At 44.6% G+C, this 17,293-nt stretch overlaps 1 protein-coding gene and 3 non-coding genes across 4 annotated transcripts in view; 1 reads left to right on the plus strand and 3 right to left on the minus strand.

The window, feature by feature from the left end:
- Nucleotides 1-1,878: 1,878 nt before the first annotated feature.
- Nucleotides 1,879-1,950, plus strand: trnaq-cug. The gene has a single exon. It is a non-coding gene; the product is annotated as a tRNA-Gln (tRNA).
- A 1,156-nt stretch (nt 1,951-3,106) lies between these two features.
- On the minus strand, nt 3,107-3,178 carry trnam-cau. Its single transcript has one exon. It is a non-coding gene; the product is annotated as a tRNA-Met (tRNA).
- Nucleotides 3,179-3,464: 286 nt separating this feature from the next.
- trnar-ucg lies at nt 3,465-3,537 on the minus strand. Its single transcript has one exon. It is a non-coding gene; the product is annotated as a tRNA-Arg (tRNA).
- Nucleotides 3,538-7,456: 3,919 nt separating this feature from the next.
- Nucleotides 7,457-17,293, minus strand: part of LOC120045416 (cerebellar degeneration-related protein 2-like) — a 35,648-nt gene continuing 25,811 nt past the window's right edge. The window contains exons 2-6 of the mRNA XM_038990297.1: nt 12,100-12,212; nt 9,934-10,082; nt 9,689-9,853; nt 8,662-8,869; nt 7,457-8,411 (exon numbers count right to left, since the gene is read on the minus strand). Coding sequence (XP_038846225.1) covers nt 7,659-8,411; nt 8,662-8,869; nt 9,689-9,853; nt 9,934-10,082; nt 12,100-12,212 — 1,388 coding nt within the window. The 3' untranslated portion in view covers nt 7,457-7,658. The remainder of the gene's footprint in view (nt 8,412-8,661; nt 8,870-9,688; nt 9,854-9,933; nt 10,083-12,099; nt 12,213-17,293) is intronic.

The raw sequence follows: 17,293 nt of genomic DNA on the forward strand, positions 1-17,293 counted from the left end.
CAGTGATGTACTGGGCTGTACGCACTACCCTCTGTAGTGCCTTCCGGTCAGATGCCGAGCGTTTGCCATACCAGGCGGTAATGCAACCGGTCAGGATGCTGTCGATGGTGCAGTTGTAGAACCTTTTGAGGATCTGGGGACCCATGCCAAATCTTTTCAGTCTCCTGAGGTGGAAAAGGTGTTGTCGTGCCCTCTTTACAACTGTCTTGGTGTATTTGGACCTTAGTTTGTTGGTGATCTGGACACCAAGGAACTTGAAATTCTCGACCCGCTCCACTTTAGTCCCGTCGATGTTAATGGGGGCCCGTTTGGCCCTCCTTTTCTTATAGTCCTTTGTCTTGCTCACAATGAGAGAGGTTGTTGTCCTGGCTTCTGACCTCCACCCTATAGGCTGTCTCATCTGTCGTGCTCACAATGAGAGAGGTTGTTGTCCTGGCTTCTGACCTCCACCCTATAGGCTGTCTCATCGTTGTCGGTGATCAGGCCTAACACTGTTGTGTCGTCAGCAAACTTAATGATGGTGTTGGAGTCGTGCTCTGCCACACAGTCGTGGGTGAACAGGGCTCCAGTGTTGAGGATCAGCGTGGCAGATGTGTTGTTGCCTATCCTTACCACCTTGTGGTGGCCCATCAGGAAGTCCAAGATCCATTTGCAGAGGGAGGTGTTTAGTCCCAGGGTCCTTAGCTTAGTGATGAGCTTTGTGTGCACTATGATGTTGAACGCTGAGCTGTAGTCAATGAACAGTATTTTCACATAGTACTTATTTTTGTCCAGGTGGGAAAGGGCAGTGTGGAGTGCGATTGAGATGGCGTCATCTGTGGATCTGTTGGGGCGGTATGCGAATTGGAGTGGGTCTAGGGTTTCCGATATGATGGTGTTGATGTGAGCCATGACCAGCCTTTCAACGCACTTCATGGCTACAAATGTGAGTGCTACGGGGCGGTAATCATTTAGGCAGGTTACATTCCCTTTCTTGGGCACAGAGACTATGGTGGTCTGTTTGAAACATGTTGGTATTACAGACTCGGCCAGGGAGAGGTTGAAAATGTCAGTGAAGACACTTGACAGTTGGTCCACGCATGCTTTGAGTACACGTCCTGGTAATCCGTCTGGCGCAGCCGCTTTGTGAATGTTGACCTGTTTAAAAAGTAATTTATATTATTCATTCAGAGGCTAGTTTATCACCATGATCTATAAGAGAATATTGATTATTTTGGCCTTTAAAAGTGCTTGCTGCAGTATGACAATATATCCTTTCGCAAATAGCTAGTTAGCTAGCTGTCACCACTGACTGACGGATGGTGATTTATTTTTTATTTTTTAAAATAAATACAATTTAAAAAGTGGAAGATAACCGCAACACGAGTATACACAGACATAACTACATTGTCGGTCTCCACCAGAGATAGCTCAGGAAGTACACCAGAGACAGACATTGCTCCAGTCAGATGAAAGTTAGCTAGTCAGGTAAGGTAGCTAAAATGCGACCACGTGCCAACATGAAAAGGTAGATAGCTGGTTTGCCAACTCTCGCTAACCCATGCCATGTCCTTGGTCAAATTTACCATCAGGGTGCTGGCCCTGCGTGGCCGTCGCGCGCCGTTTGGGAAAATCTCTATGGAAATTGTAGATTGAAAAGAATGCTTTTACACGACAGTACAAATATGAATTTGCAGCCCCTATGGTCATTCCGACATATATATTTTCTAATGCGCCCCAGTGGTCTAATGGATAAGGCACTGGCCCCCTTCAATATCGACTGCCTCCCAAACAGCCAGCTGTCAGCTTCCTGGTTGTATACAATGTATCTGCTGTACATATAATGACACACGAGATTCCAATAGTTCATAAGATGTTGCAGTATGGACTGCAAAATGTGGTTCTATGGTGTAATGGTTAGCACTCTGGACTCTGAATCCAGCAATCCGAGTTCAAATCTCGGTAGAACCTGATATTTTATCACGACCATGAAGATTTGTCACATGTATTCCACCGAACATTTGTCCTAACTAAATTTGCGCTGTGTTAATGCATCTCCAGAGGGTGGTGCAGTCTGCACAACATCACCGGGGGCAGACTACCTGCCCTCCAGGACACCTACATCACCCGATGTCACAGGAAGACCAAAAGATCATCGAGGACAACAACCACTCGACCCACTGCCTGTTCACCCCGCTACCATCCAGAAGGCGTGTTCAGTACAGGTGCATCAATGCTGGGACCTTGAGACTGAAAAACAGCTTTTATCTCAAGGCCATCAGACTGTTTAACTGCCATCACTAACATTGAGTGGCTGCTGCCTACATACAGACTTGAAATCATTGGCCACTTTAATACATGGGTCATTAGTCACTTTAATAATGCCACTTTAATAAGGTTTACATATCTTGCATTACTCATCTCATATGTATATACTGTATTTTATACCATCTATTGCATCTTGCCTATGCCGCTCGGTCATCGTTCATCCATATATTTATATGTATATATACTTATTCCATCCCTTTACTTAGATTTGTGAGTATTATGTAGTTGTTGTGGAATTGTTAGATTACTTGTTAGATATTACTGCACTGTCGGAACTAGAAGCACAAGTGTTTCGCTACACTCGCAATAACATCTGCTAACCATGTGTATGTGACCAATAAAATAAAATTTGATTCGATTTTATTTGAAGTAAGATAATGAATTCAGTATTTTTTTACTCTTTCTTCCACGGCAGAATAAAAACCATATCAACAAAGCAGTGAGCCTTGCTGGTGATGTCAGAGCAGGAGCCAGCAGAGAAACCTCAGGGCCTACATTCAGAAGATATTGACATCATAGCAGAGGCTAGTGAGAAACCCAAATGAGGCTACTGCAAAGGACATAGACCTCAGGGCATCTAGGTAGTGAATGAGTCCTGCTTTGTGTCTATTTTCTCACGTAATCAATACATTTAGCATTTTTTGTTTGAAAGGATAAAACATCTATGTTGAGTTTTTGTAGACATGCTGATCTCATTTGAGTTGATTGCTGAGTTGATTATTTTTCTATAATTACAAGTAAATGCTATTCAATGAATGAGCAAAAAACATCGGATTCCGCGTGAACAGGAAGAAAAAAATAGCAGAGGATGGTTTCGATCCATCGACCTCTGGGTTATGGGCCCAGCACGCTTCCGCTGCGCCACTCTGCTATACAGGAATTTATAGCGCAGTTACCTTAATATACGCAGCTGGAAACGCCCACACTGTACGAATGGAATGAGAGGCAAGGGTGCACTCGGTTCGGAAGTCGTTACCTACCACAACTGTGCACAAAGAGGTAGAAATGATATGCGGTCGTGTACAGTATGAGAACATTTAACTTGTTTGCCTAATAAGTTATGCTGAATCAGGCCATTGTCAAATCTTGACCCTTTCGCATTCCAATGAAAGTACCTAGCTACAAATGCGGCAGTAACCATACGATTTAGCAAAAGACGACCACGAAGGGACTCGAACCCTCAATCTTCTGATTCGAAGTCAGACGCCTTATCCATTAGGCCACGCGGTCGATGTAGAAAACTACAACGTTTAAGACATCTAAAGGCTACTACTTTTAACGTTGGATCAATGATGATGTAAAATGAAGATATAATTTACGCTTTTAGGCGATGTCTGGCGACCTGGCTAGCTGTGCTCATGCGCAGAAACACGCAATCGAGTCTAATGGTCTCATCGCGATGTTATCAATGGCACTCCTTCGATAATGAAAACGTGTCAGTTTGTCACTTTCACGAGGTTGGAGTAATAACAAGTTCGGTTACTTAAGACATTAGCTAGAGAAGATTTCGAGAAAATTAAACAACGAAGGATAATTTTTCACTTCTCTCATTGAATTCATAAACATCAAACCCGGTCTGTTTTACCGAGTCTGCGTGGCAAACATTCACGGAAATCTCGCATGTCGGGCCTCGTTTTAAAAAACTCGGTTTGAATATTTGTTTTCTGCTCAGTGGCTCGCGGTGCTAGAGTGAGTGTGCAGCTAAACACTGTAAATATAACTAGACGGGTGAAATAGTATAGTGATACGTAAAGGTAGACGCCGTTGACCTGGTCAATAGCGCATCTTGGTGGAAGGGTGCGGGGATCGTCGGGGCGGGTGAATGAAAATCGGACTAACTTGACCCCCTTGTGTGTGCGTGCGGTGGTGTAAAGTACTTGTGTAAAAATACTTTAAAGTACTACTTAAATAGTTTTTGGGGGGTATCTGTACATTACTTTACTATTTATATGTTTGACAACTTTTACTTCACTACATTATAGTGAAAATAATGTACTTTCTACTCCATACATTTTCCCTGACACCCAAAAGTACATTTTGACTGCTTAGCAGGACAGGAACATTGTCAATTAAAGAGAAAATCCGTAGTCATACCTACTACATCTGATCTGGCGGACTCACTAAACACAAATGCTTTGTTTGTAAATTATCGGAGTGTTGGAGTGTGCCCCGCTATCTGTAAATGAAAAAAAAAAAAAAATCGTGCCATCTGGTTTGCTTAATATAAGGAATTTACTTCTACTTTTGATACTTAAGTACATTTTAGCAATTACATGTATTTTTGATACTTAAGTATTTTTAAAACCAAATACTTTTAGACTTTTACTGAAGTAGTATTTTACTGGGTTACTTTAACTTTTATTCAAGTCATTTTCCATTAAAGTCTCTTTACTTTACCTCAAGTATGACAATTTGCAACTTTTTCCACCACTGTGTGCACGCCTCCATTAATCATTCCACCAGCCAATTAATCAAATAATTAACCATCAATATACATTTTCAGAGTAATATAACAAAATCCACAAAGAGACATATTTTCATTCCAATGCTTTAATTGCACAGAGCAGACATGTAAGTCAATGATACAGAGTGCCACAACACAAATTACTCTTAGTTCAATGAGAGAGAGCTAATGTGGCTTGCTACAATGACAAAACCTGTGATGCTGAAGGCTAACTAATATGCTCATAAAACTAATAATATGCTCATTCATCTGAATTAATTTTAATTTAACTAGGCAAGTCAATTAAGATCAAATTCTTATTTACACTGACAGCCTACACCGGCCAAACCTGGACAAATTGTGCACTCCCAATCATGGCCGGTTGCAATACAGCCTGGAATCAAACCAGGGTGTCTGTAGTGACATAACTAGCCCTGACATGAGGTGCCTTAAACCGCTGCGCCACTCGGGAGCCCAACAGGTTGAGTAGATAAATAAAAAACAAATATGACTTGATTTCCATTCTAAAGATGTAGCCTATCAATAATGAATACAATCACATATAGGCACCATGGCAGATAAGTGTCGTTATCATGAATCAATGCTCACAGAGACACACAATAATGGAATAAATACACAAGCAATAATAAGTAAATATCCATGTATAAATACGCAATAACTTTTTTTTTTTTTTTAAGTGCAATCAGTAAAACATTACAGTGCAGAGAAAGCCAAGGAGCCTTCAAAAGGACATTGTGAGAATGTTCCATAAGAATGGGATGTCCACTTTTGAGTGACTCCCCGTTAGGAAGGGTGGACGTGTAAACCGCTTCATTTTGTTGTCTCTTATTAGAATATAGAACATATATTACCATTGCTATGACACAGTGTCATTATCTCCTTGCACTGAAGAGCTTCAGGCTGTGCAGGCTTTTGTTCCAGCCCAGCAGTATACCTGAATGCTGGGCTGGAACAAAAGCCTGCACCACACACTGCGGCCCTCCAGGACCAGGAAGGAACATTGCTATGACAGAAGACGTCATGCCCGCCTCCACAAGACGTCATGCCCGTCCTCCACAAGACGTCATGCCCGTCCTCCACAAGACGTCATGCCCGTCCTCCACAAGACGTCATGCCCGTCCTCCACAAGACGTCATGCCCGTCCTCCACAAGACGTCATGCCCGTCCTCCACAAGACGTCATGCCCGTCCTCCACAAGACGTCATGCCCGCCTCCACAAGACGTCATGCCCGTCCTCCACAAGACGTCATGCCCGTCCTCCACAAGACGTCATGCCCGTCCTCCACAAGACGTCATGCCCTTTTTCTTCACTCAGCAACACTTGAGTGACCTTGGGAGAAAAAATTTGCCTCTGCTTGTACCTGACACATACGACTCATAATAAACTGAGTGGTTCGAGCCCTGAATGCTGATTGGCTGACAGCCGTGGTATATCAGACCGTATACCACAGGTATGACAAAACAATTATTTTTAACTGCTCTAATTACGTTGGTAACCAGTTTATAATAGCAATGAGGCACCTCAGGGGTTTGTGATATATGGCCAATATACCACGGCTAAGGGCTGTGTCCAATTTGCGTCGTGCATAAGATCAGCCCTTAGCTGTGGTATATTGGCCATATACCACACCACCTCGTGCCTTAATGCTTAATTATAACACTGTGGAGAAAACAATAACACGTTTCTGGTTTAAATGATTCAGTTGATTTCTCTGTAACAACTTTTCTTTTCTCATTCCACACTCCACAGTTTAACTTTCACAACACCACACCAGCATTGATCTCACACCAAATCCTGTGGCTGCTATAAAGGTTTGAAGCTTCAGTTGAGTTTAAGACCTTGAGTTAGTTATCTCTAAATCAAATCAAATGTTATGCGTCGTAAACGACAGGTGTGGACTAACAGTGAAATGCTTACTTACGGGCTCTTCCCAACAATGCAGGGAGAAAGAACAGAGAAATAATAGAAAAGTAAAACATGTAATAATACAAGGTAAAATCGATTATATTTCCTGTATACTGCAGGTTCATTGTTGTGTACATTTTCTCCTGCCATATGGTATGGCATTACAATGTGAGTATTTCACATAGATAAGTCAAAGTAATGCAACATGCGCTATAACATTCATGATAATAAGGAAAGGTGGTTGGAGTTATGGACCATGCTAGAGTGGCTAATGCCTAAAATGTTTACCCCTGGCTGAACGCGGGGCGCCACATCAGGAAGTTGCATTAGCCACTCGAGCATGGTGATGGAAAATGGTGTTTCAAAAAGAAAGTAGGTTTTCTTCCACCTTAAATTAAATCGAGTGAAGTAGGAGAATGGAGAATGTACGAACTGGTCGTCAGGGGACACGACTGTATTACCAGCTGGGCATATCAAGCCCAGACAATAGTGGAGTCCATCAAGTTGAGGGTGACAGTTATCATACCTGTGTGACCTGTGTAACGGTAGCAAAAGGCAGCTGTGTTAGATCTCACTGGCAAAGCTAGGCAGGTGCTAATAGCATTAGTAGTAGATTGGTTTAAGTAGCATATTGTTTGATTGGTAACTATAGTAACAGAAGCAGTCCACAGGAGGTTCCTTAGTTTGTGAAAACTGGCTTGTTCTAATTGCTGGAGCGGAATCAGTGGAATGGTATCAAATACATCTAACACATTGGTTTTTAGGTGTTTGATGCCATTCCATTCCTCCGTTCCAGCCATTATTATGAGCCGTTGTCCCCTCAGCAGCCTCCTGTGAAGCAGACAGGAGACCAGACCCCATACAGAAGCCTACCCTTGAGTGCTACACATCGGTAGAGTACGAGGCAAATTCCTCCTCTAATCTCAAGCGCTTTGAGCATGGAAAAAGCACTGCGCTACCAAACCAATCCAGTATCATCATTTATTTGCTGGACTTGCCAGACTTGCTGGCTTTGGTAGCTTTGGTAGCTTTGATGTCCATCTTGGTCTTCTGAATACGAGAAAAGATCTCCTTGAACAGAGCCTTGTACTCTGGCGCGCTCTGGCCCAGTCGTTTATCCACCGCCTCCACCTGCTTACTGATGCTTTCCATCACCTCGGGGGTGGAGGGGGACTGGGTGGGGGAGGGCGGGGGTGCAGGGGTGGGGCCCATGGCACAGTCCTTCATGGAGGGGTCCCTGGAGACGGGCCGCGAGGTCTGCACCCCCGCGTGGCACATGGACTCCTCGTGGCGCCGGCACTTCCCCAACAGCTCCTCATACTTCTCCAGCAGAGCGTGGTACTGCTCGTCCACCTCCCTCAGGATGGACATCCCTCTCTTACGGACGCTGTTGGCGTGGATCGCGTAGCTCCCTCTTCTCCTCCCGGACGCGTCCCTTGCCACGATGGCATTCAGTGCCGTGTCGCTGCAGCTCTTCCTGACGGGGCTGGAGGCAGGTAACAACTCTCCACCTAAGCCTCCTCCCCCCTCGCCCTCCTCCCTGGACCCTCCACCCACTTCTCCTCCCTCCCCCTCCAGGGTGTCTGTCTCGGGGGTGTTGTTGAGGAGGGTCTGGGTGAAGCCCACGCCGTCATCTTCGCTGCTCAGGAGGAGGGTCCTCGCCCGTCGGAGCTGCTGGAGTTCCTGGAGCTCTGCCTCTAGTTCACGAACCCGTGCCTGGCAGCTCTCTGCACCCTGTCAATCAATCAATGAGTCAACGAGTCAATCAGTCAGTCAGTCAGACAGTCAATAAACCAATCACTCAATATTTTTATTCTCCCAGAAAAGAGGGAGAGTTAGGAGCCCTGCTATATTTAAGTTAGGAACAAGTATCAGTATCACTCATTGGATTGAACCGACTTAGTAGAACATGCAACCATAAAAAAACGGAGGCACTCCTTTTGGAATGAATATTAAATGGAGTTGAAATAGGAGTGATTCTGACCAGCACACGTGACTCCAGACGAGAGAACTCCCCCAGGAGGACGTGACACTCTCTCTCCGCCCCCTCCCTGCGACCCCGCTCCGCCCTCACGGCCGAGCGCAGCGCCGACACAGCCTCTCTCAGACGCTCGTTCTCCTCCTCTGCTGGCTGGCGCTTAGTCTCTGAGGTGAAGCTGTCTGAGCGGCCCACCACAAACCCATCCTCATACCTGACGGACAGACAGAGATAGAGAGACACACAGTTCCACACAATATCAGCTAAAATCCTAACATCGCTGAGCCTCTCATATTAAACTACCATCCTTCCTGTAGATGTTTTTGTCTTGCCAACTAAACGATGTGGCACAGACAGGGGTTCACACACTACAAGATTCTTTACTTGGTCGTGAGGATTTTCGATTACCAACACACTGTCTCGTGAAAAACAATGATGGTGATTAGATTGTTAACGTAGCTAGAACAAAGCAGCCTCAAACGTTTTCAGTCAGACATTCACACAGAGTTGAAATATTGAGCCAACATTTTTTTTGAGTTGAATAACATTTGCCTGTGAACTTCAGAGCTGTAACGATTTGACACTTTGTTTTAAAGGCAAGTACAAAACACCTAATAATTGTAGTCATGGTTCCTGCTGGAGAGTCTACACATTCTGGGTGATGTGATACAACGTCATCATCTCGCTGGCTTCTTCTCTGGCCAGCTCTCATTGGCTATTGATGATCGCCGTACTCACACTACAAGAGCATTGCAGATTTTGTTCCGATAGAATCGAACGTCTGAAAATCTCGGGACGTCTGGTACGGCTCAAAGACGGGATCGGTAGCTCTCAGATTGTGTCTCTGACCCGCTTACATTAAACAAGCGTCGGTGACGGCCGTACGCCCGCAACAAGCAGGCAACGACATGGGGATTTTGTCTCCGATCACAAAAACTTGTTTACTTGTACCTACAGACAAGCGCAACACATAGTCTAGGGACCTTGAGATCCAGTAACCAAAGACGTGAGTGTGACTGCTATGAGCCCTCACTTGGGTGCGGTGCAGAGTTCCCTAAGGCAGGGGAAGGAGGCGATGGTTTTGCGCCGTTCCCTCTTCTCCCTCCGGACCCTGAGCTGCTCCAGGGAGTGGAGCTGTTCCACCTGCCCAGAGAGAGACTCCACCTGGGTCTGCAGGGTCTCGATGGTCCCCGTCAACCTGGGAGAACCAGGGAAGAGAGAAATGGGGTTAGTGTATTTGTGTACGTGCATTTGACGCTGTGCGTTCGTCCAGCTCACCTCTCCATCTTATGTTGCGAGGCCTTGCTGTCCAGTACCAGGGTACGGTTGGTGAGCTCCAGTTCTCTGGCTGTCCCATCTAGCTGCTCGTACACCTTAGCATGTTGCTCATTCATTTCCCTCAGCACCTCCAGCTGCTTAGCCAGGTACTGCACAGAGAGAGACATACTGTATACATATATATATCCTGTACACACATATACATATATATCACAGGAGGTTGGTGACACCTTAATTGGAGAGGACGGGGTCGTGGTAATGACTGGAGCGGAATGTTCTCACTTTGTCATTATGGGGTGTTGTGCGTAGATTCATGCGGGGAAAAAACGATTTAAATACATTTTAGAATAAGGCTGTAACGTTACAAAATGTGGAGAAAGTCAAGGGGTCTGAATACTTTCCAAAAGCACTGTATACAGTACATTAAAACAGATGGGTGCATGTTCCACTAACCATTAGGGGGATGGATGCCTTCTGGCAATAGTATTGCTGGTTAAGGGCAACACTTCTATTCCCTCCACTGGTTACTCTAAAACCCCTTGGTCATGAACTCAGTGAACCATTTCACTATATTAGGATCAGCTAGCAGGGTCAAAGAGTTACTGAGGCATTAGGTAGGCCACAGCTCTATGGCCACCCACCACAGCAGAGAAGAGCCAACATCCTACTACTCTGCTCAGTCAACAGGTAGATTGTCATCCAATCTACACCTAACTTATGGGTAGAGGTTACGTTAGAGTTTAGACAGTTAGGGAAAGGGGGGATACCTAGTCAGTTGTCCAACTGAATGTATTCAACTAAAATGTGTCTTCTGCATTTAACCCAAACCCTCTGAATCAGAAAGGTGCGGGGGGCTGCCTTAATCAGCACCCATGGCACAGTGGGTTAACTGCCTTGCTCAGGGGTAGAACAACATATTTTTACCTTGTTAGCTCAGGGATTCAATGCAGCAACCTTCCGGTTAGTGGCCCAACGCTCTAACCACTAGGCTACCTGTCACCCCAGTTAAGATGTGGGTAGAGGTTATGTTAGAGTTTAGATTGTTGCGATGTGGGCAGGGTTTGGACCCGGTTCAGCGAACAGAACCGGAAACCGGAAAAACATTTTTTTTTGAGGAACAGAATTGAGAACAAAAGTGATCTATACTGTTCCGGAACATAACCTTCATTTTAAAAGCATGGGAACCAGTTAATAATTGTATTTTATGTTCTGGGCATTTTTTTCCAGTCCCACAAAAACGTAACATAGAGCCTATGCAAAGTCCTCACTGTCACTCTGAAACTTATTCCAGTGTCTTCCTGAAATCTTTGCCAGTGTGTGTAGGCTACTTGCCCCTCCCTCTCCCTCCGAAGAATACATAATCTATAGTAGCTACTGACGTTACAGGCAGAAATTAGGGAGAGAAGAATGGATAAACTTTTTCAATGCTAATTAAGGATACTACAGTTATCACGTTTCACATTGGATTTATTAACTACAGAAAGGTAAGACATGTTTTTATTTTAAGTGGTGCCACTCTGCACACACAAGCTAGTTTGTTAGCTAGCTTTGGTCCAATGTTAGTTAGCTCTGGTCTAACTCACGAAAACTCTAAGCAGGCATTATGTGTAATGTAATGGAACTGAGAGTCGTGATCAAGGGCTGGGTCTGGTCCAACGTTAGCTAGCTCTGGTCCAACACTTGTTAAGCCAACTCTCTGAAGTTCAAAGACATTCAAAGTTCTTTCATAGAAGCCGCTCCTCTGTAGGTATAATTATGTGGGCCTAATTCAGATAATGCATGTCATCACAAGATGCCCAGCACTTCATGCCCAGCGCTCTCCTCACCCGCAAAATGTCATTGCATATACATAGCTTGCCTGCTCCATAGCAAGCTGCTCTAGCCATTGGTGAAGTAATTTAATGTCGAGCTAAATGTAAAAATAAAACAAATAATGATTTCCGAGGTTAAAAAGGAACAGAAAGGACATTTTTTTCGGGGTTCGAACCGGTTCAAAACTTTATTTTGCTGTGGAACGGATTGAAAAAAAGAATGGTTTGGTTCAGAAAGAAACGATTGGAAAATAATTTAGGTTCCAACCCCTGGATGTGGGTAGAGGTTACTATGTGGGTAGAGTTTAGACTATTGAGATGCATCCATGGAGCTTTTGAGACTTGTCCCTCCTACCTCAATCTCCTGCACCTGCTCCTCATTGGTGATGTATATCTGCTGTAGAGAATCCTCCAGCTCCTTGTTCCTCTCCAACAGAGTCTTCCCAAGCTCTGCTGCCAGGTGGAGGTCTTGATAGAGAGTGGGAGGGAGGGAGAGAGGGAGAGTGAGGGAGGGAGAGAGGGAGTGTGAGTGAGGGAGGGAGGGAGTGTGAGTGAGGGAGAGAGGGAGTGTGAGTGAGGGAGGGAGGGAGTGTGAGTGAGTGAGTGAGTGAGTGAGTGAGGGAGTGAGTGAGTGAGTGAGTGAGTGAGTGAGTGAGGGAGGGAGAAAACAAAAAGATAATTACTTGACACATTGGAAAGAATAAACAAAAAAACTGAGCAAACTAGAATGCTATTTGGCCCCAAACAAAGAATACACAGTGGCAGAATACGTTACCACTGTGACTGACCCAAATTTAAGGAAAGCTTTGACTATGTACAGACTCAGTGAGTATAGCCCTGCTATTGAGAAAGGCCGCCGTAGGCAGACCTGGCTCTCAAGAGAAGACAGGATATATGCACACTGCCCACAAAATGAGGTGGAAACTGAGCTGCACTTCCTACCAAATGTATGACCATATTAGAGACATATATTTCCCTCAGATTACACAGGCCCACAAAGAATTCGAAAACAAACCCAATTTTGATAAACTCCCATATCTATTGGGTGAAATACCACAGTGCGCCATCACAGCAGCAATATTTGTGACCTGTTGCCACAAGAAAAGGGCAACCAGTGAAGAACAAACAAACACCATTGTAAATACAACCCATATTTATGTTGATTTATTTTCCCTTTTGCACTTGAACTATTTGCACATAATATGACATTTGAAATGTCATAATTAGTTTGGAACTTTTGTGAGTGTAATGTTTACTGTTCATTTTTTAAATTGTTTATTTCACTTTTGTTTATTATCCATTTAACTTGCTTTTGCAATGTAAACACATGTTTTCCATGCCAATAAAGCCCTTCAATTGAAATTGAGATAGAGGCAGGGTGGGGAGAGAGGTGGAGAGAGATGGAGGGGGGGGGGGGAGTTGGGAGAGAGGAGATGGGATAGAGAGATTAGAGATGGAGAGGGCCATGGGAGACGGAGAAGGAGATAGGTTGGAGGGAGCGAGGGGGGAGAGAAAGAGATTTTACATTTTGAGAGCAAGAGCTGTAACAAACTGTCTAAATAAGAGAGGAGCAGGAACAGGTTTTCCTTTGCTGGTCCAGATGTCAGTGAAGATAGTAAAAATAGTTTTTGAGTCTGCACTCGTCCCTATGACAGTCACAGTAGAGAGCGTTGTTCATACTGTAACATGGGGTGGCAGCGTAGCCTAGTGGTTAGAGTAGACTAGTAACCGAAAGGTTGCAAGATCGAATCCCCGAGCTGACAAGGTACAGATCTGTCGTTCTGCCCCTGAACAAGGCAGTTAACCCACTGTTCCTAGGCCGTCATTGAAAATAAGAATTTGTTCTTAACTGATTTGCCTAGGTAAATAAATAATAATCCACTTAAGCAATAAGGCCAGAGGAGGTGTGGTATACGGCCAATATACCACGGCTTAGGGCTGTTCTTATGCACGACGCAACCTCGGAGTGCCTGGATACAGCCCTTAACCATGGTATATTAGCCATCACAAACCTGCTATTATAAACTGTTTACCAACGTAATTAGAGCAGTAAAAATAAATGTTTCGTCATACCTGTGGTATACGGTCTGATATACCACGGCTGTCAGACAATCAGCATTCAGGGCTCAAACCACCCAGTTTATAATTTGGAATCACAGTTCTATGTTCAGCAGGCTTCTAAGAGCGTCTGCAAACAGAACATTCAAACATGAAAACATTCCACCTTAGACCTCTGCACCACTCGGGAGACCTAAGGCACTGCATCGTAGTGTTGCGGCGTCACTACAGCCTGGGGTTCACAACCGGCCGTGACTGGGAGTCCTACAGGGCGGCGCACAATTGTCCCAGCGTTGTCCGGGTTAGGGGAGGGTTTGGCTGGGGGTTTTTACTTGGCTCATCGCGCTCTAGCGACTACTTGTGGCGGGCCGGTTGTCAGTTGAACAGTGTTTCCTTCGATGCATTGGTGTAGCTGGCTTATGGGTTAAGTGAGCGGGTGTTAAGAAGCAGAGCGGCTTGGCGGGTCATGTTTCGGAGGACGCATGACTCGACCTTCGCCCTCTGTTGGGGATGATGAGACAAGATTGCAATTGGATATCATGAAAAAGGGAGTACATTTTTTTAACAAAAAAATATCATATTCCACCTTCATTCCTCCCTGAGCTACACATAGATGAACAAGCTCATTCTAGTGAGAAAGAGAGGGAGACAAAGAAAGGGGGAGTGAGACAACGCTAGAAAGAAAAAGTATCTCTGTCAGTGAAGGTCTGAGACATTTTGACCCTTGTATCTCTGTCAGTGAAGGTCTGAGATGTTTTGACCCTTGTATCTCTGTCAGTGAAGGTCTGAGATGTTTGACCCTTGTATCTCTGTCAGTGAAGGTCTGAGACATTTTGACCCTTGTATCTCTGTCAGTGAAGGTCTGAGATGTTTGACCCTTGTATCTCTGTCAGTGAAGGTCTGAGACATTTTGACCCTTGTATCTCTGTCAGTGAAGGTCTGAGATGTTTTGACCCTTGTATCTCTGTCAGTGAAGGTCTGAGATGTTTGACCCTTGTATCTCTGTCAGTGAAGGTCTGAGACATTTTGACCCTTGTATCTCTGTCAGTGAAGGTCTGAGATGTTTGACCCTTGTATCTCTGCCAGTGAAGGTCTGAGATGTTTTGACCCTTGTATCTCTGTCAGTGAAGATCTGAGACGTGTTGACCCTTGTATCTCTGTCAGTGAAGGTCTGTGATGTTTTGACCCTTGTATCTCTGTCAGTGAAAATCTGAGATGTGTGACCCTTGTATCTCTGCCAGTGAAGGTCTGAGATGTTTTGACCCTTGTATCTCTGTCAGTGAAGATCTGAGATGTTTTGACCCTTGTATCTCTGTCAGTGAAGATCTGAGATGTTTGACCCTTGTATCTCTGTCAGTGAAGATCTGAGATGTTTGACCCTTGTATCTCTGTCAGTGAAGGTCTGCAACGTTTTGACTCTGGTATCTCTGTCAGTGAAGATCTGAGATGTTTGCCAAGATCATCAGAAGACAAGACACCACTTCTCCACAGAGTCTATATATTATGCAGTATGTCTCTCTGCAGCAGGGCGGAGGGGATGCTAATGTCTAAAGTAGAAAGTGACAGGATATGAAGTTGCTGTTAGATTATGCATTTTATTCACATGCAAGCAGAGTGTGGGCTCAAACAAAAACGTGTAGTCATGTACACCCTGGAACAGGACTGAAGAACACTGTTCTAGTAGTGAAGCAATACAAGACACTAACAATCAGTCTAGACTAGAATACTTCTCTCATTTTATGGTAAAATGGTGCAGTTGAGAGATTGAGAGATATTCTCATTGATTAGGGGTCAAACAGGAGTGGAAGGGACTGTATTCTGCCTTCAGAGAGAATCAGCCCGATGCATAGTCTATATTTTCAGGTCTGACACAGCAGCGAAATATGTTTTGTGTTTTGGGACCTGTGGTCATATCTGAGAAGGGAAAACACACAACAACTCAATGGAAACACCATCACTCTCATTGTAGAGACTGAGCTGACAGTAAAACTCTGAGGTTGAGAGTGATGGACAATGTGATCACTGATCAACACTTCAGTTATCTGATAATCAGAGTTCATTCTAATCAGAATCTGATCTTCAACGAGAGAGACCACAGTATATTTGTTGTTCTGAAGAGTGTTCAGAAACAGAAAGAACAGACAGGAGAGATGGCAAGCTCGCACACACACACACCTGGGAATTTGTTGCACACGCATCATTTTGTTCCAGTGCTTGCTTTTCAACCATGCTGTCTCTCCTCTTTCTTATTGTCTTGTCCTGTCCTGTCTTCCCTCAATTAAACTAATGAGGAGAAAAGCAGGCTGCTGCCAGCTCCTCTCTGGCATGGGCTTATACATAGACCTGCCTGCTGCACTCACAGCTAATTAACTCCTCTGTTACCCTTCCAGCACTATGCACAGCACATTCAACCCTACGTTGAACGTTACTTAACCAATTCCTATTTCCTGACTGCTAATTCCCATTCCAATTTCAATTCTACGGCCGATTCAATCCTCACTAAACGATAACGTTCAGGAAGAGAACACCGAGAGGTCACTCCTCAAAGGGTTAAACTCGCAAACAATGAGGAGGCTGCTTCCAGTCATAGAAATAGAATCTCATTCTAGTTCTGTGGATTCAGTGCTGTCCCACTGCTCCGTTAGAATAAGACAATGGGGCTAAGGGACCGTGTATAACAGAATAGGGCCTATTAGAATGGGGCTAAGGGACCGTGTATAACAGAATAGGGCCTATTAGAATGAGGCTAAGGGACCGTGTATAACAGAATAGGGACTATTAGAATGGGGCTAAGGGACCGTGTATAACAGAATAGGGACTATTAGAATGGGGCTAAGGGACCGTGTATAACAGAATAGGGACTATTAGAATGAGGCTAAGGGACCGTGTATAACAGAATAGGGCCTATTAGAATGGGGCTAAGGGACCGTGTATAACAGAATAGGGACTATTAGAATGGGGCTAAGGGACCGTGTATAACAGAATAGGGCCTATTAGAATGGGGCTAAGGGACCATCTATAACAGAATAGGGCCTATTAGAATGGGGCTAAGGGACCGTGTATAACAGAATAGGGCCTATTAGAATGGGGCTAAGGGACCGTGTATAACAGAATAGGGCCTATTAGAATGGGGCTAAGGGACCGTGTATAACAGAACAGGGACTATTAGAATGAGGCTAAGGGACCGTGTATAACAGAATAGGGACTATTAGAATGGGGCTAAGGGACCGTGTATAACAGAATAGGGACTATTAGAATGGGGCTAAGGGACATTGTATAACAGAACAGGGACTATTAGAATGAGGCTAAGGGACCGTGTATAACAGAATAGGGCCTATTAGAATGGGGCTAAGGGACCGTGTATAACAGAATAGGGACTATTAGAATGGGGCTAAGGGACCGTGTATAACAGAATAGGGCCTATTAGAATGGGGCTAAGGGACCGTGTATAACAGAACAGGGACTATTAGAATGAGGCTAAGGGACCATCT

The sequence above is a fragment of the Salvelinus namaycush genome, chromosome 4 (assembly GCF_016432855.1).
Source record: "Salvelinus namaycush isolate Seneca chromosome 4, SaNama_1.0, whole genome shotgun sequence".
In the NCBI taxonomy this organism is placed as follows: Eukaryota; Metazoa; Chordata; class Actinopteri; order Salmoniformes; family Salmonidae; genus Salvelinus; species Salvelinus namaycush.